The following is a 24,869-nucleotide window of genomic DNA, read 5'->3' on the forward strand; positions in this document are numbered from 1 at the left end:
TGTAAACTAACACATAAAAGATCTGATATCACACTGATGAAGTGTAGCAATCTGTATGGTCGTGAACTTTATCTGAGAAACTGCCTCTCTTTCCAAGTCAGTGTGCGTGTTTTCAGATGAGTGGAATGGCATGATGGCATAGACTACAATTTTAGTTATTTTATGGTAGGGGAATGGTAGGATATAGAAGAGGAAAATGGATGATTCAGGGAACTACAGAGCAGTCAGTCTCACCTCTGTGCCTGGCAAAATCTTGGAGCAGAATCTCCTGGAAGGCATGCTAACGAACAGGAAAAACAACAAGGTGGTTGGTGACAGCCAGCATGGTTTCACTAAGGGGAAATCCTGCCTGACCAATTTGGTGGCCTTCTGTGATGGGGCTATGGAACTAATGGACAGGGGTAGAGCAGCTGATGTGCTCTACCTGGACTTGTGCAAAGCATTTGACACTGTCCCACACAACATCCTTGTCTCTAAATTGGAGAGACATCAGTTTGATAGGTGGACCACTTGGTGAATAAAGAACTGTCTGGATGGCCACATGCAGAGTGTTGTAGTCAATGGCTCAATGTCCATCTGGAAACCAGAAACAAGTAGTGTCCCTCAAGGATCAATGTTGGGACTGGTCTTGTTTAACATCTTTGTCAGTGACATGGACAATGGGATTGAGTGCACCCTCAGCAAGTTTGCCGATGACACCAAGCTGTGTGGTTCAGTTGATACACTGGAGGGAAGGAATGCCATCGACCTTGACACACTTGTGAGGTGGGCTGATGCCAGCCTTATGAAGTTTAGTCATGGAAAGTGCAAAATCCTACACCTGGGTCGGAGCAATACCAGGCACAGCCACAGGTTCGGCAGAGAAGAGATTCAGAGCAGCCCTGTGGAAAAGGACATGGGCATGCTGGTCGAGAAGAAACTGAACAGGAGCCGGCTCCAGTGTGCGCTCGCAGCCCAGAAAGCCAACCATATCCGGGCTGCATCCAAGGAAGTGTGACCAGCAGATCAAAGGAGGTGATCCTGCCCCTCTACTCTGCTCTCACGAGACCTCACTTACAATATTGTATGCAGTTCTGATGTCCTCAACATAAAAAGGACATGGAACTGTTGGAACAAGTCCAGAGGAGGGCCACGAGGATGATCAGGGGACTGGAGCACTTCCCATATGAAGACAGGCTGAGAAAGTTGGGGCTGTTCAGCCTGGAAAAGAGAAGGATGCATGGAGATCTCATAGCAGCCTTCCAGTATCTGAAGGGATCCTATAGGAATGCTGGGGAGGGACTCTTCATTAGGAACCGTCATAACAGAACAAGGGGTAATGGGTTCAAACTTAAACAGAGGAAGTTTAGATTGGATTTAAGGAAGAAATTCTTTACTGTTAGGGTGGTGAGGCACTTGAATGGGTTGCCCAGGGAAGTTGTGAATGTTCCATCCCTGGCAGTTTTCAAGGCCAGTTTGGACAGAGCCTTGGGTGATATGGTTTAGTGTGAGGTGTCCCTGCCCATGGCAGGGGGGTTGGAACTAGATGATCTTAAGGTCCTTTCCAACCCTAACTATTCTATGAATCGATGGTACTCTACTGCTTTTTTTATTATTATTATTATTAGTGGGAAGGGTATATATTTTAAATAGTCTGTTATTTGCTAGGAACAATACAAATAAATAGATACCTGCCTTAGGGATATTGCGTGTGAGATATATACCCCATTTTGCTGATAAACTTTGGAATAACTGAAAATATTATTGTAAATGCTAAAATTTTCAGTGTATTTCATATACTGTCACTTTTTATCGTTCTTGCTCAGACTGAGTTTTGTTATGCCCTCTGAGAAGTCTTTATTGAACCTGAAAGTAGAATTTACAGAGTTACAGCAGCACTGAGAACTGCAAAGATGAGTTCAGAGTATTTGTGTCAGCATGGGTAAAAAAGAAAATATAGGACAGTCAGTTTAGTACTTTTCAAAAAGCTTTGCCAGCCAGGAGGCATCATTATTGCTCTAAGTAAGTAACACATAAAAGAATGTAATTGGTTAATAATAAAGGAATTTGATAAAGGATGTCAGAGTATTTTCTGATTATATCTCTGTGAGGTTCTAATGCCATCATATCCCCTCTATTTCCCTGGAGCTGAGGGCCTTCATCCTGTAAAAAAAACCCCAAACTGCTAGTGAGGTTTTCTTGGCTGCTTTTTAGCACAAACATTATTCTGCTGAGGGATGATTTCCAAATTACCCAGGACAGACGAATATTTCCTGGAGTATATTACAGAATTAGTATATTTGGCTAAATATATAGGGCTCATTGCTTTTCTGAATTTTGCTGGCCTATGCATCAAGTTCCATGATAGTATTTCATTTTAAGAAACCTTAGAAAGACATTCCTTGAAAGGTAGAAAATAAAGAACATATAAACCCCAAAACACTATGTCATCAAAAAGTTCAGGTCATGATTGATAAGTGTGGATTTTTTTTATTGTTGACTGTTAGCTGAATAATAGATTGTTATTTCAGTAAGTTTTGACTGGAACAATTTGTCTTGAAATACTTGTTTCACCTTTTTCTTTTAGGCTCTTTGTAATACAGTGTTTTGGGTTTTTTTCATATACAAATGCAGCTAACTTTTACAGTGTTGAGCAGCATCACATGAAAGCTAGTCTTCCATTTGTAAATTGATAAAAGCCTGAATTTGGAAGAAATATGTTTCAAAACATTTCAGAATAGTAATGATAACACTTTGGATTTGAATGGCAAAGACAGTGATTGTAATGTTGGTCTCCTCTGGTTGTGGACCTCTTTCAAAGGCATTAATACTTTTAACACAAAGATACTAATACTTCTACATAAATATTCCAATAGCATTTTTACTGCAAAGCAAGAAGAGAGTTTCTATGTAAAATATGATTATTCTTGTTATAGTATATTTTGCATTAAAACAACAAAAATACTTATTATTTTAGCATTTCTTGTTGAAATATTTTCTTTTTTTTTTAAATAGTTCTTTTTTAAATACTTATCAGTCCTCTACATGTTATCTGTAACATCCTTTTCCCTTTTCCTCAAAGGGCAAGACCCATTCCTCTTTGCTGTAACTGGCTATATGAGACTTGCCCTTTAACAGCTTCTGGCAGGCACCCTTCTGGATAACCTCCGGCAGTGTACACCCTGTGCAGGAACCACCATCATTTAACTGTTTATGTTCCTTTGCTTTGCCATCTCTTACCTCTCTAGCAACATAAAACTTATAAAAGAAAGAAGGAGCTTTGAAGCCAGTGGTTTGTCTCATTGTCTTACCAGCAGTACTTGAGTAATTGTCTTGATACGCTCTCAATCACGTTATTTACCAAGTTATTTTTTTTTCCCAGAAACCCCACTGATCTTTAAACATTATGGTGTGTAAGCAAGTAGTCTACTTCTACTGTATATATGATTAGATGTGTATGTATATATTGTGTAGAGACATGATAGTAGATATGTTTATCGTAGTTATTTAGGGAAAACAGATCAAATTACATAGAATGTTTTTTCTTGGTGTCTTTGTAACTTCTACAGCAATCCTAATACTATCATTTGTTTCTATTTCTGTCACAGTACTTCTCAGACCTTACATGGCCAAACATTTTATCATAACCTGTAAAATAAAAACCCCTTAAATTTGGTGCATTATTGTTAATACATCTGTGATTCTTCTCATTGAAGCAATACTTGATGTTAGTCATCATAGATGTTGGAAGTGATTCTTGTCTTAAAGGGAAATTTCATAAAAGGAACATTCAACAGTTGCATGAAGTGCAGTTACTAATCTTACAGACATTTGTAGGCTTCCTGTGGCATCACCCAGCAAGGATTTAGGACATGCTAAATACTTTGTGTGTGTTGGCCAGAAACTAATAATGGAAACAGAGTCAGTGGAAGGATGTTTTAGATGGTTCTGTTACTGAATGATGTCCAGACATGATAATAACCTCTGAAACCCCTCTTATATGTGATAGCAACAAATTCCGATGCGTGATTTTCATGCGTGATTCTCCTTTGTCTCTTCTCTTTGGAAGAGATAATGAAATATTCCTAGTGCAGATAACAAACTGAAATGTTCTGAACCCATATACCTATATCAAGGTTTAAGCTTTACAGCTGTATCTGTTTTCCATCTAACTGGAACTAGCCTGACAGTGCCTAGACATATGTCCTTCATGTGCCAGGCATAGTTACTGTAACTCGATAGACATGAAGCTACAGCAACTCTAGTGTGTGTCACCCTGTGTTTCTTTCTGTCAGTAGTTTACAGTTAAAAAAAAAAAAGCTTCTGTTAGTCATAATTAATTACCAATATCTTTTATATTCCAAGACCACAAATTAATTAAAATTCATAATAAAACTAATTACTATTATGGAATTATGCTATTTTCATAATGTGAGACATAGTGATAAAGAAACAAGCTAGGTAAAACCAATCATCCAAGCCTGAAAGACAGCAAAATGTCTGTTATTCATTACTTGTGTATAGACTGATATTTGACTGTAGAGAAAATAGTTTGATTTTATTTCAGGTTTTCGGTGTGGTGGTGCATCACATTATACACTGTACCATGCTGTTCCCCACCATGGATCTTCTGGGTCTGCATACATCAGGCCTTGATATTTTGCACTTAAATGGCAATTCGGTTGAGTTCAGTTTACTTCAACAAAATTTTCAACAAATAAAGATGGCAGCATAAGACTGTGCAGTATATTTACTTTTCTTTCCCAAACAAAACAACAACTTTACCTGAATTTCAAAGAAAGTCAGTCAAATCACACTGAAAAACGATTAAGGAAAACTACAACCAACAGGGCCCAAAGAAGCACTCAGTTTGTTCTGGTCTGTGAGCCATAGCCCAGAAGGTTATTCAGGCTATAGATAGCGTGGAGTCAGAAAAATACCATATGACCTTGCATTTCAAGTAAAATAACTGTGATGCCTGTACAATCATTTTGACCATAACTTGATGAAGTGATTTATTTTCCTAATGTACATTATTGGAGTTTTCTTTTGGGTTTGCTCTGCTTTTTAAAATCCTTGTCTTAAACAGGAGCACAGATTTTTCTGACAGGAACATTCTCTGCGCAGTTGTTGTACAGGTTAAGTATCTGGTTAACTTAACAGATGAGTATGTGTGTCTTACAACATTCAAATCCTGGTTCCAGTCTATTGGTTATAATTTAGTAAAATCTTTCACTAGTAACGATACCGATGATCACAGGAATTGAAAGACTGGCTAGTGTAGTGGTAGTCTGTATGTAATCTAGTATTTGTTTTTGTAATTCTTATGTTTTCTTTTTTTGTCACAGGTTTTTCATTATTCTTATACAGCTTCATATGTGATTTATAACATACACACAAGGTAGGTCATGTTGTTTTTTCAATATGATGTCATTCTCAGTGGTTCTATACATAAGATGATGCCAGTGTGTTCAAGTAAAAATGTGTACATTTTTTCAAGGGAAGTTTGGGAGTTAAACCCTCCAGAAGTAGAGGATTCAGTTTTGCAGTATGCAGCGTGGGGCATCCAAGGACAGCAACTGGTAAGCACAGACATTAAAAATGCTTTGGCTTAATAATGTATTTGCTCCAGACAGATTGAAGTAATAAAAAAATATAAAGCTTTAAAATAAGTCTTGTTATATATTTCTGCATGATGCTAGTATGATCCTGTTGCACCCTTTTGGGGATCTATTTATTTATTTTTATTAAAAACGTGTAAGCATGCTTTTCCAGTCTAATCCCAATAAGCAAATTGTACAATTGTTAAAGGAATAACATATCTAAATATACACTCAAGTAATTTTCATAATAACCATCTTGATGACTACTGCTGTGAAAGAAGGAAAGTTAAAGGTGAAGGATTTTTTCAAACACAAGATCAGGGAAAGCTGTGGGTAAAAGAAAAAGCTTGCCATCCAAAAGTGGATGTGATGGATTAAATGAAAAGTGGTGTTTTGATTTCAGTATTAAAATCATTGCCGAGGCTAGTTGTGCTACATTGAACTCATAGTAATAAAACCAGAAATGCTATGCTTCATGTATTGCTTTGTACCAAGAGTTTTGCCACTTGTTAAGAGCATAAATCATCCATAAATCATCTAAGTACCATGACCAGTCTCAGTATGAGAATAAAACAATTGTGGGTTTAGAACAACAGTGGTTTTAAACTGACCTGGCTTGGTAGTTAAAGGCAAGAGACTTTAGAAAACCTTCAACTATCTGAATAGGGCAGGTAATCCTTGTTACATTATTCTGATAAGCTTATTAATGCTCACAGGCATGATTCAGAAGCCTCTTTGCACATCTGACTTGTTCATGCAGAGAACATGTTTAGAGAACATACCCTGTTGTTTATATAATTCATCAAGATGGTGCAAATGTAAAAATGTTTCTGGTTAGAAGGTACTGCATTAAGCAAGTGAAGGCAGGAGGGAAAAAGTAATTGGAACATGCTTGTTGTGTTAATAATTAACTATATTATTTATTAATAATGAGAGCATGGTGACAGGATTAATAGCAACAAATACAAGTTATTTACCAGGCATTATTATGGAAGCTGGCAACCTATGTAGGCTGTGGCAGAAAGGTGATGCATTTGCAAAATTGAACAGAATTTTAAAATAATTTAAATAAAATTTCAGTTCAAAAGATTCCTGTGCTCTGATTCTTACTAGTAATCTAAAGTACAACTAAAATTACATGCAAGTGCATTTTTTGTTTTCCTGAGATATATCTTAAGAGCAGCGACAGACTTACCAGTCATAACCTTCAGAAAAATAATAAATCACAATAATGCTATCTTTATCAGTCTTGCCCAGATTATCATTCTGGAACTACGTATGAATACCTTAAGATATGGGCACAGGTGGACTCCTATTAAGTCTCAGAACTTGAAAAAAAAGGTAGTTGTTTTAGTTACAACCTGACTCATCCAAAACGTTTGCATAATTAATACCTCAGTGAAGATAACATTACTCATCTTTGTTAATGTTCCTAGTAAAGTTAATGCCATGCTTTAAAAATATCTGCTCTACTGTTTTATGGTGCCATATGGTCTGCAGAATTAGGAAATAATAACTTTGATTAAAACACAAAATCTTTTGTACACTCTAAATGATACCAAGTATTGCCATATAGATATACACCTGCAATGACAGTATACTGAAGGTCACTTCTATAAGAATTGCCAATAAGAAGGTTGTCCTTATGAAGCTGCTTATGTGGTAAAAGGAGGTTTCTAAAGCGACAGAAGTGCCTTGCCACATTACCTCCCGCTTCAGCAGCAAGCCAAAACTGTAGAAGCATGAATGAGTAAAAGTTGTTGTGAATAATGGTTGTTGCCACTGTCCAAAGGAACAGCTTCCTCTAGCAGAAACAAGACAGTCGAATTCATTCCAGCAGAATAGGTTCAGTAGAGAAATGATGTCTTTTCCATGAAAAAAGGAAATAGTAAGTATTTTCTATAAGCAAAAAAAAGCAGTGGAACAATTGCTCCAAACAAGGTGATTGTAGTCTATTCATTACAATTTAAGAATAGGTGGAGAACAAATTGTATACAAAGTTTTCATCTAGAAAGACCCATGACACATACCCTGTGGCCATCATATTAAAAAATTATATGTGGATCTCTAAAATGAGGAGGAATAACACCCTTCCAGGTGCAGTAGAGAGGAGAATAGCAATACTACAGCCATGACTGGTCAGCAAAAATAGCACAACATGTAAACTGCAAGGCACAGGTATGTCTGACTGCGCCAAAGATCCTGACTTTACATTGCACCTGTTTGGAAGGCTCTGGATTAAATCCAAGGGATAGGGGATAACACATGCACTTGCATCAACTATTTTCAATAAATGAGGTATGGTGTAAAATGTTTCCAATCATTAGTTCTGCAGAAGACCTAGTAACAGTGTAGCCTACACAGGAATCTTCATTTGAGTTCTTCTAATGAAGGATAATTGTCAAGGCTTCCAAATAGATAATATAAGAAGATGAAAAGAAAAGGCCCAGAAATAAAGTGTTTGAGCAGGAAAATATGTATCAAGCTGTGAACTTCTTATTGCACATAGGGAATATGGCTGCAGTAAAAACAAGCATACAATAATTCTTTACATCCTTGTGAAAATCATGTATCAGTGTAAATTATCTACTGTTATTAATAATTTCTAGGGCTGTTTACTGGGACAGAAAGCCACATGTGCCTAGTGAAGAACAACAGAATTAGGTTTATATCAGACACCACATGACTGGGCCATAATACTATTGTTTTGAAGCTACCATACTGGTTGCAAGTTATTTCAGTTTCTCGCTATTTACCTAGAGTGGAGGATTTTGTAAAGATTAAGCGAAAAGCTCAGAGAAACATCTGCTGTTTGAGTCATGGCATTTTGGTGGTGAAATAGAAAATGTTTGCTGTTGGGGGAAGAAACTTTTATCTAATGAATTAATGTCTTTTAAGGTCACAAAGCTGTTATTTTTGAGAACTGTTTTCAAGGTCACACTCTTTTAAATTGCTGTCTTTTAACTGTGTTAGAACTGTGTCAGATCTAAAATACCATTTCTGTGTGACTTGGTACGTTAGGAAACGGTTTTTGTATTTGCTAAATATTTCTCATATTTGATTTACATTTTAAAAGAGATTGTTTATCTTTTTATCTCACTTCTATAGAATCCATTACCACAGCATTAAGTTTTTCTGGGGAAAACAAACCAGCAAAGCTAATTGCTTTTATCACATATTTTCTGCCTCCAGTTTACTTGATTAGAGACCCCATTACATGTTTCAGAGTTATCAGATACCTTGTAGGAAAGCTTTACTGAGGAGGAGAATGCCTTGTAGGGTTTTGAAGGACCTCTGGTGTTGAAATACCCAATTTTTATTCAGTGTTCTCTCTTCTTTGGCCTTATCTTCTCCGCTAGTAGCAAAGGTTTTCATGGTTTTGTGCTAGACCTAGCTTGTATCTGATAGGACAGATCCCCTTTTCTGTTTGGATCTATCTATGGAGATGTGCCATTGTAGAACCCTGAATATGAAAACTGACCTCAGGTGTATGCAGAGTTTTCTGTGGAAGATGTAGTGTTGCTTCCCAGTGGTTCTTGTGATACAGATAGTTCTTCTGATTAGTTATTGGATGGATTACTTTAGGTAGCACCCAGTGAAGCGCGTTTAGAAGTTGTTCAGTTTGACACAGATCTTTCTTAAAAGTTTTACATAAAGTTTCTTATGCCTGGGTGGTAAAATGTTTTTTTTTTGTAAAGTACTTTTATTTTCACTTTATTCTGTGAACATATATCCATGCAAGTCACTTTGTGTTTATAATAAAATGAAATTTTGTGTTATTTATTGCTTTGAGCTCATTTTTATTTTGATATATTAAGTGTTTTAGAAGGGAACTTGAGTCATAGATTTGGAAGATCAGCATAAATAATGATCCATTGACTTACATATGAATATTTATGCATAAGTAAATGCATATTTTAACAAACCAGAAATCAAGAATATAGTAAAAAAAAAAAAAAAGATAATTTTGTGTAAGTTTGATGACTCTCCTTGTCAAAATTTGATACCATCAAGAAACATAACATTATCAAATTGTAATGCTGAAGATGAGCTTTTGCTATGCTTTAATGTCATTCAGGTCATCGTTGTGTAGAATTACCTCTTGTCCTGTATGAACAAGGAACAGTTTGTTGTGTGTAGCTGAATTGTGGATTCAGGATGATCTCAACAAAGTTTAGAAAATATTTTAAATATTAGGAAACAAGAAATTGCCCTCTTGTTCCACAGAATAAAACATAAAAAGACACAGGCAATAGTGGCTTTACAAAAGCCCTGAAGCTTTTTCAAAAAAAACGGGGGGGAAGGGGAAGGAATCCAGTGAAAAGGACCTCACCTTGTATTAAAACTACCTAAAAGTAAGCATACAAACAGAAACCCTGGACAAAAAGCAGAGGGGTACCTGCTTTAATTATTATTAATAAATGTGCCAGGTAAGAACTTCCTACCCCTCTGCTAAGTGGCCTTTATCCTGGTTGTCTTGTTTTGAGGTTAATTTTGCCTTCACCCCAACATCAACACCTGTTGCCCCACAGAAATGCATATATCAATCACACTGTTGAATTGCCTTTTTTTTTTTTTCTCTAAGGCTTTCAAGTACTGTTTTGGATAACAGAAATACTGCAGCAGAGGAGTTCTTTGATGTTATTTGCCAAGTACCCAGATAAGCGCTAGACTTAATAAATGGGAAATTAGTAGGACATACCTTGCTCAACAGATGCTTTAACAGCCATTAGTTGCTGAAAGCTTCTCTCAAGGTTCAAAGTACAACTACTATAAAAATTGGTAACTTATCTTTCTATAAAATATCTGCCATGTGTTTTCTTTTTGCATAATTAATGGTGTGGGTACTTGGCACCCTCTCCTGGCAAAATCACTTCCATTTTCAAATGAAGAAAAGCGGGATCTCTCAGGGTTCATAAGCCAAATCAAAGCTTAATTAATGCTAATGAAGTAAGTCCTAAATAAATATATTTAATCTGCTGGGTTTTTTTTAAGTCTTTTGCTCTTTTCAATCACTGAGTAACTTAAAATCACATATGGAAATGTCAAGGCCTCATTTGAGCTTTCCTTCTAATCATGATGCTAATGTGGCAAATGGCAGAAAACAGAGGAAATTGTCTGCTTGAATTTATTCTGAAACCCAGAAATAAACAAGAACATTTTAATGTGACGTTAATCTCAGGTATGATTTCTTATTTTAAATGTATGATGGGTTCCTTACAGATTCTGTAATTCAGAGCATATTTGGAGGTCCTTTGGGTTCATGAGGGTGTTTCTGTGAAGAAAAGGAAAACTCTGTGGTTAAGCATAGCCCCCCTAGTTAAATCTTTAAGGGCTTGAACCACAATTCGAGCAAATGCTGAAGTCATGTCTTTCTGAAGAGAATTAGAAATGAAGGAGACTACTAAAGCTTTTTTATTTTCACTTCCAAAATTTTTTATTGCATTTCTAGATTCCGGCTGGGAAACTCACTGTGTCAGAGGATTTGAATGAAAAAGTGGAAAAAAAAAAAAAAAAAAGTCTTTACAATAGGAACTTTTGACCAGCAACTAAAGTTAAATTATGGATTGTTTTGCAAGACTGGGCATTCTGGTTTTTGGGGGTTTTTTGTTTGGATTCTTTTTGTGTTAGGTGAAATTTGTTAGATGGTCAGTCCTGTTATAAATTATATCAAAGCCTAGCATTCTTGCAAAGGCTTTCCACTGCTTTATTTTTGATATAAGAACTGCTTTTTGTCAGGGTCATGGTGAGCATGGGCAATATAATATTTTTCTTATCATAAAAATCAGAGTTAACTTAAAGTCCTAGATAAAACTGTACTCCTCTTAAGCTGCTACTACATTGTGTATTTTCTCTTTGATGTCTCAAACTAGGGTTGTAAATTGTACGCATTTTTTGCATTTCCCTCTAAATAATCAGATTCAAACTATTCTTCAAATAAAAAAAAATATATCCAGAAGAGAATATAGCCAGAAAATATAGGTGATTTTGGAAAACAGAGAAAACTAAATTTTGCATATCGAGGTTGGATATATTCAGTAACAGTTTTGTGAGCCCTAAAGAGCAGAAACTTATGCAAGTAGAAGCAAGGCTAAGTTGAGTACAGAAGAATCACAGAATCATAGAATAGTTAGGGTTGGAAAGACCTTAAGGTCACATAGTTACAACCCACCTGCCATGGACAGGGACACCACACACTAAACCATGTCACCCAAAGAGAAGTTGCTTCATCATTTGCTTAGTGAAATGCAATGAATGTTTCCTGGTATCAAAGGTAACTTAAAAGTATTAAATATTGAGATTAGCTATTACTAGCCCTTTGTGAGAAGAGGTACTTGGCTGTACCTAAAAGATGTGAAGAAATAATGAGAAAATCATATGTTTTATAGTAGCATTATTTTTCTACTGCTGTTTTTCATGTGAAACAATAAAAGGCCTCACAGCTTTATAATGAATAATTTGAGAGGGCAGATAAAAGATGTTTCCTTTCCTATTTCCTTGATTCTTATTCTGTTATCACTGCTCTAGTGTGCAGCTAGTGTTTGAATTAGTATGCCAGCCGTGCACACAGGTAGTGTGTTTTTCTATACAGTCTCATATCAATAACTATTTGTAAGCAAGTATATTGAAAATTTGATATATTATTGTGCTAGAGAGCACTATTTTTTCTCATGGAGATTGGTGTGCATATATATATGTGTGTATATATATATACACACAGTTCCACAAAGACATCCAAGCAGTCATAGACACACATTTGATAGGAGCAATCAGCAGGACTTTTCTGTGCAGCAGCATGCAGAGAAAGATAAAAATAGCAACACGTACCTTAGACTATCATGTTGTTCAGCATGTGTATGTGTAACAAAGCATATCTGAATATTCACACTTCTGTCTGTTAGCTAATATTAACTGCAAGTCCAATGACTCATAAAATAGGACTGCTGTGCTTCTTGCATGAAAATTGCGTAGCTTTATATAATGCAGAAACAAGAAAATTATACTTAAGAAGTCTAAAATTCTGTGGAAATAGCCACGCGTGCAAACTAAATACATGGTTAATGAAAAGAGAGGTCAAAATCTGATTGAACTTTTTGCTAAAACAGATTTGGGAAAGACTAGGTAAGAAGCTTTATATGAACTGTATTTTCATTTAACTCCAAAATCCAAAAGCATTGCAGACTTACCTGTGTCCATGGATCATATAATCACTTGGAAAATTCCTAGAGAAATACAATCACTAGAGAAAATTCCATCTCCAGCGCCCAGCCCAGGCAGTTATCCTAGATATTTTCCCAACTCCCAACATAGTCTTTTTTTCCTCCAGAATAAGTACATTGAAAAATTTAATTTTAGCTTCTGTTATGGATTGATCGGCCTAGACACAATTGAATGCTTGATATGAGTGTGAGATGAGTCTTTGAAATACCAGAGATAATTTTAAAAGATTCTATTATAAGGGCAGATTGTGATTTTATTGTAAGTCTGTAGGAGCAACCCAAGCATGTAAGAGTGACATTTCTGTCCATGGTCTTCAATGCCGGTTCATTAGTCAGAAGTTATCAGTAAATGCGAGGAACAAGGAGTGAGAGTTCCTGAGCATACACTGTTTATCGGTAAGTCTCTTATACACATAACTTACATAGGCGAAGACCAAAGGGCTAAGCAGTCCAATCCTTCAAAGACATTTTGTACAGTGCTGCAGCCGGTATAGTTCTTCAGGCAGCTCCACAGAGTGGAAGCAGTAGATCCAGATGATCAGCTTGGCAGTCTTACTGTGATCTTCTGTGCAATCACAAAGATTTATAAAGTAGCTTTTGTATGGGTCATAGTTCAGATATTAAATGTGATTGTGTTTACACAGCATACAGCACAGCATTTGCACTGATGAGTACAAGGATTCGACAGGGTGTGAATGTAATGATTGTCATGATCCAATATCATTGGAAAGGCAACATAATTAATGTGTGTTTAAATAAAAGAGGGCAATGCTTCCTCACTTTTATTGGAAATCAAGGACATAAACATCAGAGTTATCATGGAGTTGCTGATACTCTGTTCATGGCCTGGTTTATTTCATGACATTAGTAACTGATCTTACAGATGCATTATGAGTGCATCCTCGCTATTGTTTACAGTAGATTTATAAACTATCTAAATAGCAATTAAATATAATAGCCTTGTAGATTGTTTGCAGTTGTTCGGAAGCAATTGTGCTAACACATTGCTGTGATGCTGTGACATTAATCTAGACAGCAGAAAAGTGGTGCTTCAGTTGTTCATTCTATGTCTGGCAGCATGACTGCAAATATAAAATTAACATATTGTAACTGAGATTAAAAAAAGGCAGCAATATGACATTGGGATATATGCATTTTGAGGTCTCCATGTTTCACTCTGATCAACAACTACTTCCTCTCCACCTTATTTACAACATAATCGAAAGGTTTGAAAGCTTCCTCTGGGAAAATGCATGTCTAGTTCAATCACAATCTTTAGAAAATTGGTACCTTTAAGAGTGAATATAGTTATTACTGCTTACAATTATAATAATTTTGTTATTATCTATTATTTGTTTCTTGCCTCATTTGCAATGTGTCTGATGATTTTGAAACATAGATCATATAAGGGTAGATTTTTGTCTACTGTTGTGCTTTGCTTTGGTAGCTGATGGTACCAGCTGTGCCTAATAGCTGCATGATTTAGTGGTCTGTGGAACTATGGGGTAAGAGCTGGAGCAAGTCAGAGCTGAACAGCTCTGAAAATTTTATGGCAGTATAGACTGACCTGCAAAGAAAAAAAATCTGCAGAGAGGAGATCAGAGCCATTCTGCACTACTGGAGACTTGCAAAGCAGCTGTATTGCAAGCTGTACCAGACATTTTAGTCTGCAGACCCTGTTTGTGGGAGCTCACAATATAAATAGACTATAGATATAATATAGAGGAAAGGGATATAAACCTGCTTTGCAATACAGTTCCATAAAACTTTCCTTGAAGTAGTCATGCTGTAAGGTACGTGATCTGGATAGAAAATTTGTAAGATTTTTTTGGGGGGTAGGGGGGAAGGGAAAGGACTTTGAAAAAAGTCTGCCTAATTATAACTGAGAGAGCCAGTAGTGAATATTCCAACCATCCAAAATTCACACTTATAAAGGGTTTATAAGCCTTTCCTGTTTTATGTAAAACTTTCCTGGTTTATATTACCCAAATTTAGTAATTCTCTTTGGTTCTGGAGATTGCTGCAGGACATGTAAGAAAGACATCAGCAGAACAATCAGTCACACCAGTGAAATGCATTATAACTGTTTGGGTAATAGTTCACATTTGCATTTTACTTGCCTCTCAGTGTGTGAGTGTCCCACTTCATTACCATGGAAAATCTTCCACAGCTTAGTGCTGTGGGCAAGAATGGCAGATACTGACCATTTATCTTGCTACTTTTCCAACATGTGCAGTGTCCCCTAGAAAGCTGGATGCCCCAGGTGATTTTGTATACAACGGATCTCACTTTCACATGTATGGAACAATAAATTGACACCTAACTTGGAAGCACCAGCATATAGACCATTGTCACGGGAAAGCTGGTGGTGTACACATTATCCTTACCATGCATGCAGCCTATGAACAGTTTGAGTGATGATTGTGCCAGCACTTTGTTCAGTACAGTTATGCTGAAGATGGGTGTTGAGCCTCAAGCTGTAGGTAGAAACACCAGCTCATCACAGAATACAGGAAAAGCCACCTCTTTTCTGCAGTCAAATAGAGACCTGAAGGATTTCTGTGGCTCACTGCAGCATGTGCCCTCTGGCTCTTGGCCATAGAGGAGCTCTGATATGGACCAGGAGGTTTGGATTGCCATCATGGAACTTCTAACTGTGTATAATAAACAGCTGTTCCTATATAATGCCATATGCCCGGTTCTTCTGGATGACATTAGAAAGTGCTTTCTTCCCAAAAGGAGCATTTATTTTTTTTTTTTTAGCGTAGGAGGAAAAAAACAGCAGTTATACTTTTGTTGCATTGATGCACACAGCACGTAATCTTCAGTACACCTTGTTCTTCAGTGGGAAGCTGCTTCAACTAAATAAGATTTTGGCAAGGGAAAAGGGCAGAAAGGGGTGCTCATTTTCTGTAGCAGTGGGCAATCTCAGTGTAAGTCTATAATTCCCAGGGGTATAGTAACTAACATCACAAACGGCAAGAAAATATTTGTTCAGTTTGGACTGTAATAAGATAACATATTATTACACTGTGACTATGAATAACGTAATCGGTAGCTCTGTTAGAAAAAATGTGTCTTTTGGAGCTTTGGATGACACTGAACAGTGGTGCAGGAGATGCCAACCAGCTATTTATTTGTAATGGTAATGCATTGACAAATACTGTGGCTGATTTGCAATATTTTTTAAATTGGTGAAAACTAATTGTAAGTTTCTGAAGCAGATCTATTTGTATGTTTTCTCAGATCTATGAACCAGAAAGTGTTAACAAATATGCTAAGTATGTAAATGAAAAACAAACTTCTGTGATTCTGTGATTCTTATCTTGACAACAAATGTTGAAAAACCACAAGCAAATAGTTGCCATGTGGATGCAGGGATTTGAATTTAATTTTTTCCTGTAATCCAAAGTTAGTTCCAATATTATTTACAAATCAAAAGATGTCTGCATTTTCCATAATTTTGGTGAAAGCAGCAGTAGGAATTAAAAAGACTTTTTTTTTTTCCTAAAAATCACTTAAAAATAATTCTAAACTTATTTAAGATACTGCTTTTTTACGTGTTTATTTAAGATCACTTGTGTTGAACTTTGCAAATGGAGCAGCATGTTGGTCAAGAAGCAAAGAACATTGACTCTTCAGTTATATAAAATATATATGTATGCATAGGTGTAATCATGCAATATAAGCATTGTGAATCGAGTTTTGATCAATCTATTCAATTTCAGGCTAATTTTTCCTTTTATCATTTAAGTGTGAGGTCTCTGTGCCATTATTCTTCAACTCTGTGTTTTAACTGCTAGTTAACTGCTGGTTAAACTGGATATATGAAAACTATTTAAACTGTACTTACATATCGCACTCCTTTAGCTGTTGTCTAGGTAGCATAACAAGTTATTTTCATTCTTAGGGACATGGTTTAGTGGTGCACTTTGCAGTGTTGGGTTAACAGTTGGACTCAATGATCTTAAGGGTCTCCTCCAACCTAAGTGATTTTGTGTTTCTGTGATTCCCCCATTGCTGTGTGTTTGTTCCACCACATGCCCCATCATGGGAGAAATGCAGCTGCTGCATATGGGATCTTCTTTGTCTTCCCAGTATGATGTTAAACTGCAAAATAGTGTGGTGCCAACTTAGTATTGTACCTGAAACTGAAGAAAACATGGTTTCATCTCTGAAGACCAAAGTACAACATCTGCTGAGCCACTAAGACAACGTTCTTTATTTGACTTTGTTCTATCTAATAAATAGCTGATATTATTTCTGTTAATAGTTTTAGCAATAAAACATGTTTCATCTGGAAATTTTAGTAACTGATCTAAGGGCGGTTGAATTTGGCCCTGGTTAATATATGGCAAGGCAGGAGATAGAACAAATGGTAAGAGGCAAGCCCAGATGGAAAAACATCTTGAAGCTCTTGAAGAATTAATTATCCAACTAATTAGCTGGCAGTCTCACAAAAAGAAGGGCTGAAATTTTGCCGTATGCTTAGGAAGTGAAGTCTGATAGCTCTTATGCTAAGATGTAGCTTTCAGCCATGATGATGGTGGAGTTAGCAGGTTATCCAGACTGTCTGAGACACAAAACGACACCTATTTCTGCATGAGTGAAAATACTTACCCCTCTGCATAGTGCAAAAAGTGTGGCTGAGTGGGCTGTTAAGTAGAATGTTGGGTTCTGAAGGCATCTATGCTAGTCCAAAGAGCAATGAACTGTATGTCCTTGTCAAGGTCACACAGGAATATAGCCAGAGGTGGGCTGCCTGAAGATTGTTTAGGTTGATATCTTTAGCACTGTCATTAGCAACTGCCAGGTTTCTGCAGCAGAAGCATTTCCTGAATGCCTGAAGGTCTCCCGGGCATAATCAGAAATTGCTTAGTCTTGTCATGGTTTATATTGTCTGTGTGAAAGCTAAGGAAGACTGTTGTGTTCCCTGGAGTATTATGTGGGAGTGCTGAAGTTATTCCAAGTTGGAATACTTATTTATCTGAATGTTGGTCAGATAATCTGTGGAAGAATCTTATGTTTTCCTTGGTTCAGATATAGGACACTTACCTGTACAGGAAGAGGCCAGTGCTTCTTGTACAGACATTATTTTATTTTAACCAAAGGCACATAGATATAGATGCCTTACTTCCTTTCCAGCTATACCTGTTAAGTAGCTTCAGAGTTTGGTTGGCACTTTCCTTAAAATAGTTCTTTGTCCTGATGAATCCCTGTAATAACAAATCATGCCATTAGTTACACCCTGCCATTTCTCTTCAAGACAAAATGCTGGATTCATAGAATCAGATGAATAACACAATGGTCTGAGTTGGAAGGGACCTTAAAGATCATCTAGTTCCAGCCCACCTGCTGTGGGCAGTGACACGTGCCACAGCACCAGGTTGCTTAAAGCCCCCTTTAGGTACTGAAGGACTGGGTATTAAGTTTTTATCTTGAAAAGTTAATTTCAGGAGCTGTTGAAACCTGCATAAGGGTAAATCATGGCTGCATTTGGTGTTACATCTTTCTAGTATTATTGATGGCAAAATATATTTGTGCTGATGGTGTCAATTAGGAAGTCAAATAAATCTGCCATACTCAAACTCTGGAGGAGAAATTATAAATGTTTTCTCATTAAGTTAGGAAAATAAGTCCCAGGTATATTAACTATATACCTTCAGCTTGCACAAAGCATGACACGAGTGAGTAATGTTTCTAGAACCAAGATGGTGCCTTCTCATATTGGGGAACAGCAGTGGCAATATGTTATACCTACTTGATTAGTGTTTGTATAATCTATTTTAAGAAGTTGTTGCATGGTAAGCTACCTTATCATATTCATATAAATATAAGTTTGTTCTTGAGTAAGCTAGAGGAAGGAGTAATGCTAGATTGTTAAGTGTACCTCATTAATGTCATTTTTGAGAGAAATTTCCCTCTCTGTTTGATAGGTTTTCTCTGCAATTGAGACTGATAATTGGTTCCAGGGAAGGATATAGGTTTTGCCAGCAAGGGACGCATCTCTGTTTCTCTTCCACCTGAAGAGAACTAGGCTTTCAGATATAAGTACAAGTCTGAACTCTGATGTCTGGATGAATTTCTGGAACACATGCAAATATCTGATAGTGATTCGCCCAACTGCCTGGGCTAACTGGCTGCTGGCAGCCTCTGCTAGAGCCCCCTGCTTTGATAGAGAGCTCAAAGTCCCCCTTTTGGCACAGTCACTGCTTCTGCGCAGGGGTAAGTGATTGAATGGTGACCCCCATACAGCTCCAGGCAAACTTATGATGATACCTAACTGGTGAGTAAAAAGCTTGTCCTGTTGCTGATAGTCTACCCTGCAATCAGAGGAGTGATTAAGTGTGGATATACCCATGCAGAAGGCTTCAGTGGAGTACCTAAAGGGAAAAAGTGGAGTATTTTTCTCTAATTTAACAGCTTATCTCTGCCTGTAATGCTGAGAATTATTAAAGACACACAGGGGGACTTTCCAGCTGTTGGCACTGGGTTTGCCATTCAGCTATGGGATTAGATGTCTCTATGTTTTCACAGCTGTCTGCCATCTGGAACTAACTGCTCAGGGTGAGTGCTCTGCTTAAGACCTCAGCCTGAAATAAAGTCATGTAATTGTGAAACAAGTTGCAAACAATAAATAAGTGTTTTGGAATAAATTAATTTCGAAGGTTTATGAAAAAAAATAGTTGAAAGGCTGACAGATGTGGAAAAAAGAGAAGGATTAGTGCTGTAGGTAGAACATTAAACAAAGCAGAGCCTCAAATTCTTCACAGTAAGTTGAAATAAATGTGATCTATGAAGGGGCTACAAAGATAATGGATAGGGGTGGAGCAGTTGACGTCATTTACCTGGACTTGTGCAAAGCATTTGACACTGTCCCACACAACATCCTTGTCTCTAAATTGGAGAGACATCAGTTTGATAGGTGGACCACTTGGTGGATAAAGAACTGGTGGATGGCCGCACGCAAAGGTCACGCTCCTTTTGATGCAGGTCACGCTCCTTTTGATGCAGCCCAGAATACAGTTGGCTTTCTGGGCTGTAAGCGCACACTGAAGCTGGCGCATATTCATTTTCTCATTGACCAACACCCCCAAGTCCTTCACCACAGGGCTGCACTGAATTTCCTTTTTGCCCAACCTGTAGCTGTGCCTGGGATTGCTCCAACTCAGGTGTAGGACCTTGCACTACAGTACAGCATTGCTGTACTGCAGCTAAGTAGTAGCAGCAGCTGCCACTGAAAATATAAAAATTTCGACCTAATCTTTGTGTTTTTTGAAAGAAAAGCTTGGGAATGTATTTCAGTGCAGCATAAAGTTGAACTGTTAGGAGTTTTCTACAGATAGTGTTTTCATGAGAAAACATGGATGGCAGTGGTTAAACTGAGCAAGAAGGCGAAAAATGTATGACCTAAAGAAAAGGTACTTAGGCAATTTTTCTGGGAGGGAAGAGCTTGACATTTTAAGGAATTTGTCTGCTTCTTGGGCCTGGTGAAGGATTTTTTGCATGTTTAGCTAAGGAATAGTTCAATTTCTACTTTGAATTGGTGGACTTGTGATAATCCGTATAAAATAAAACCAGTATGAGTTTTTCTCCTACAGTCACTTCACATTTGATGCCACTTTTTGCAGCAGGTGAAGTATGGAATGGTGTTGTGGCTGCAGCAGGCAAACAGGAGCCAAGGAATAAGCAGGAGAAAAAGGCCATTGCACTGCTTGCTGGTAAAACCATAGCCGTACACAGGCTTATTCTAGTCATAGTTATTTCAGAGGGATGTGAAGCCCACAAACTTAGTTTGCTGATCATTGTTGTATGTGCAAACACTAGACAAAACCAAGCAATATTGTGAACAAAATTAATTTCAAATTGTGATCTATTAAAATTTCAGTGTTTTTAGAGTTATATACGAGGTACACTTGCACCATATAAATATTATACTGGGAAGAAAATTTACAATGGGTATGCCTTTTAGAAATGTCTTTCTTCGCTGCATTGTTCTGGCAGTGATGTCAGATTGGAGGCTGTTTTTTGTGGCTATACAAAGTACTTGTGCTTAATTAATTTCAATGCCTGGATTTGGAGGGGAGTGAAGTAAAGAGCCTCTCAGGCCACTACTTGCAGCCTTCACATTATAGTTGTCACTCCTATTAAAACTCTGCTGCCTGTTTTGCTATGGAAATCAACATTTTAGCCCCCACACCTTTATTTCCCTTAGATAACTACAGATGAGCACTTTGGCACATTCAGGAATGGGAGAGAATGCAGTCCTGAGTGCAGGGGGGTAGGCAGCATCATTGTTGGAAGCATGCATGAAACCATTCCTATTGATGGAAGCAGCAGTTTGCAGGTTTCATGTGGAAAATGGCACCTCTTGAAATGTAACGAACATTCAAAATTACAAATGACATTAAATGACTAACCATAATAGTGAATCTTTCTAAGATGTTTTTAGAGGCTCAAACATGGGGATATTGATCTTTCAAAATGCTGCAGGCCATGCAGAGAAATATTTGACAGCGTGCCAACCCTAAATCATCAGTGTGCATTTACATGCTGTTTAGTTATGTGGAGGAACATGAGTATTTGTATTTCATAAACATTTTGCAAAGTAACATAAATAGATAATTTTTATTGATTAACATTATTCAAGCAACGAGCATGAGGCATTTATGTGTTCAAGGCTTGCTAGGGAGGGAGCCACTGGGTGGCTTTGAAGTTTATCAAGAACTTTAAAATGTCCCAGTCCATATGTTCAAGAAAAGTTGTTCTTTGGGTAGATTCCAAAGTTGAAAGAACACGTGTCATGAGTGATGGATAGAAAAGGTAAACTCTGGGTGATAGAGTAGACTAAGAGGATTGTGGGGGTGTTCAGAAGGGACTGAGAACAGTTTGAGGATGAAGACAAAGCTGCTTTATGAAGTAAATGGGGAATAAAGCTTAGAAAGCCAGCAATCAGTGGCACAACAATGAGTATTCCTTCAGAGATACTTGCTTATCTAAAATGTGTCAAATGGAATTAACAATGCTGCTAACTAGTAATAACAGAATTAAAGACCTTTTCATGGTTCAGTCATAAAACAAGTATTTCTTAATCCTGTACTTTGGTTGGCAGTGATGGCTTTAAATGAAAGTCTTTCCAAACATTGCAGAGATGAGTCATTAAGGGTATCTTCACTGTTAAAAACGCAAATGGCCTGAAAAGGGTGGAGGGAATAAAAAATGATACTTCTGATCTTCAAAAGTTACTTAGCTTGAGCTCATTTAATTAAATAAGTTTAAGCAAAATAGAATCATTTGATCAAGGAGGCTTTTTTTTTTTTTTTGGTAATCTCCTGAAAGCAGTTATTTATTTCATAGAATACTTAGGGTTGGAAAGGACCTTAAGATCATCTGGTTCCAACAGCCCTGCCATGAGCAGGGGACACCTCCAACTAAACCATGTCACCCAAGTGTCCATCTAGCCTGGCCTTATAAGGAAAGATTGTCATATGTAAGATGTCGCTCCTTGCTAAGCAGCAGGCAATAGAGTGTTTCTCACCTGTAGTCTGTTAGAAATGTTTTTAGCTTACTTAATTAACAATTACTTGGCTAAATTATTTTGTATTTCTTGATTCATCAATTAACCATGCCTTTTTTTATTAATTGTATTTATTTATTTTACCTTAGAAAAAAAATGTACATTTTTCCTGTGTAAATATATATTACAATAAGTGTTTGTTGATATTTTTTAAAAGCTTGATATGTCCAATGTTCTCTAATCCTTGTTTTCTTCTGGTGTTAATGCTGTAGAATACATCAGCTTCCCATAAATTCTCAGTGTATCAAATATTATTGATATAACTGTAAACACAAGTACTGGTTGGTACTTGTTGTATTATTCAGACTGGATGAACTATTTTTCTTCAGTTTTGAGCTTACTGCTGAATCTTGAATTTCTGACCATAAAGAATTGTGTTCCAAGTCACCCCTGATTTCCAGTTATGGCTAAAATCTTTGTATTGCTCATGGTATGAAAAAAAAGTAGTTTTATTGAATTCTGGAGCAGACATTTGAAGTGTCTACTGTTAAAAATTAAGAAATGCCATTAGTTTGGGGACTCATTGGGAAATCTATTTCAGATGGTAATTTAGAAACAATCAGAAGCAATAGTGGTAATAATAATTTGCCTTCTGGTTAGTATTTTCTCTTAAGTTGATTATCATAGAAGTGTGAGAATGATAAATGACTAGGATTTTTAAAAGGTCTTGGTTGGAAATATATTTATTGCATGTTAGCAGTCTCAGGGACTCCATACATCAGTGTACATTGAGGTAATAATGTAACAAAAATTTCTGTTGTGTGTTGTTCTCTAGTGCTGTTAGATGAATTTTCTTAGTGTGAATCAAGATGGTGCGTAATAGTGACACTAGTTTGATTCTATTGTTAAACTGTGCAAGCACACACGTGGCCATTGTTAACAAAAAAAATAAAGAAAAAACCTACAACTCTGAGATTATTGTAGCTGAAATACGAGGCATTGACAACTCAGGAAAATGAGGAATGTAGGAGTAGACAAAAAGGATGAAGAGTACTGTTAGAGGAAATGTGAGTAGCTCTCCTTTTTTATACCCATCTGTAGCTTTTGGCTTGTTAGTATCTCAAATGTTTTTTTCTTATTAACCAGGGCTGGGAAAGATAGGGACAATGAAGAAGTCAGGGACAAGCTTGTACCTAAATTGTGCTGCAGTGAAGTGCTTAAAGGTCTCCTGGCTTATAAAGGCAGATAGTCAGCGTGTCGTGACATACAGCTGAGTACGTAAGAATTTCCATGTCATAAACCTTCCTCATCATCACTGTATTTGTCTCCTGCCCTTTTTACCATCCCTCCGGGGCCATAGTTTGTTGTGTTTTTTTTGGCCTTTATCTTTCTTTTATTGACTTTGTCATGGAGCCTGAAGCTCAGTCTCTGGAAATAAGAGAACCTGAAGTCCTTTGCAACAAAGCAAGCAAGAAAAAAAAAAAAAAACAGATAAGGCTGAGAAGTGGCAGAGAAGGAGGAAAGGGTTGTCTGTCTAGTCTGTTATTTACAGAAAAAGGAAGAGGAGTCTAGACTTGAAAATAGAAGGAATCCATATAGCACACTTGAGGTAAAATGTTTGTGTCAGAGCCAGAAATAGAGTTAGCAAGCTGAGAAGAGTTAACAGGGATCTGCTGTTTATTTTTGCTTTTCCAGTATGCTCTCACATCATGATATGAAATCATAGAATTGTTAGAATGCTAGAATCATAGCATAGGTTAGGGATGGGAAGGACTTTAAGATCATCTAGTTCCAAGTCCCCTGCCATGGGCAGGGATGTCTCTCCCTAGACCATGTCACCAGCAGCTCTGTCCAGTCTGGCCTTGAACACTGCCAGGGATGGAACATTTACCATACCTTTGGGCAACCTGTTCCACTGCCTCACCACCCTCAAAGCTGTAACTTACATTTATGATGTATGTACTGTGCCGTATGTACTTGCAGAAGTGTGTCTAATTTCACTGCTAGAAAAATATTATTTTATTAGATAGAATGGAATTAACGGAAAATTTATTTATCCAACTGTTATAAAACTTGTTTCCTGTATGATTCTGAGGAATGTAATAATATTTCTTACAGTATATAGAAACATTTCAACAGGTAATACAATCTCAAAGAATTTGCCTTGGCATAAGTAATAAAAGTGTGCTCTAGTTTGTCCAAATTGATAATAAAAGTAAATGTGAAGCCACTGTTGGTGAAAACTTATACTGAATTATTCAGTACACTGTTCTGAGCCTGAGGAAATTATTCATTGCTGAACATTCATTTATATCTGCCAAAATGTTCTTTTTTCTCTCCATCCTTCTTGCCACATCCAGATTTATATTTTTGAAAATAACATCTACTACCAGCCTGATGTAAAGAGTAGCTCATTGCGCCTGACATCTTCAGGAAAAGAAGGAATTATTTTTAATGGAATTGCAGACTGGTTATACGAAGGTAAGCCGGACAAATATATCTGTTTATTAAAACAGATGAGAGATTCTTATATAGAGCAAACAGCACAAA

At 37.0% G+C, this 24,869-nt stretch overlaps 1 protein-coding gene across 1 annotated transcript in view; it reads left to right on the forward strand.

Annotated features, from left to right (window-relative positions):
- Nucleotides 1-24,869, forward strand: part of DPP10 (dipeptidyl peptidase like 10) — a 234,834-nt gene that overhangs the window by 158,422 nt on the left and 51,543 nt on the right. The window contains exons 6-8 of the mRNA XM_005154047.3: nucleotides 5,328-5,380; nucleotides 5,480-5,561; nucleotides 24,680-24,800. Of these exons, the coding sequence (XP_005154104.1) occupies nucleotides 5,328-5,380; nucleotides 5,480-5,561; nucleotides 24,680-24,800 (256 nt within the window). The remainder of the gene's footprint in view (nucleotides 1-5,327; nucleotides 5,381-5,479; nucleotides 5,562-24,679; nucleotides 24,801-24,869) is intronic.

Source organism: Melopsittacus undulatus, chromosome 4 (assembly GCF_012275295.1).
Source record: "Melopsittacus undulatus isolate bMelUnd1 chromosome 4, bMelUnd1.mat.Z, whole genome shotgun sequence".
NCBI lineage: Eukaryota > Metazoa > Chordata > Aves > Psittaciformes > Psittaculidae > Melopsittacus > Melopsittacus undulatus.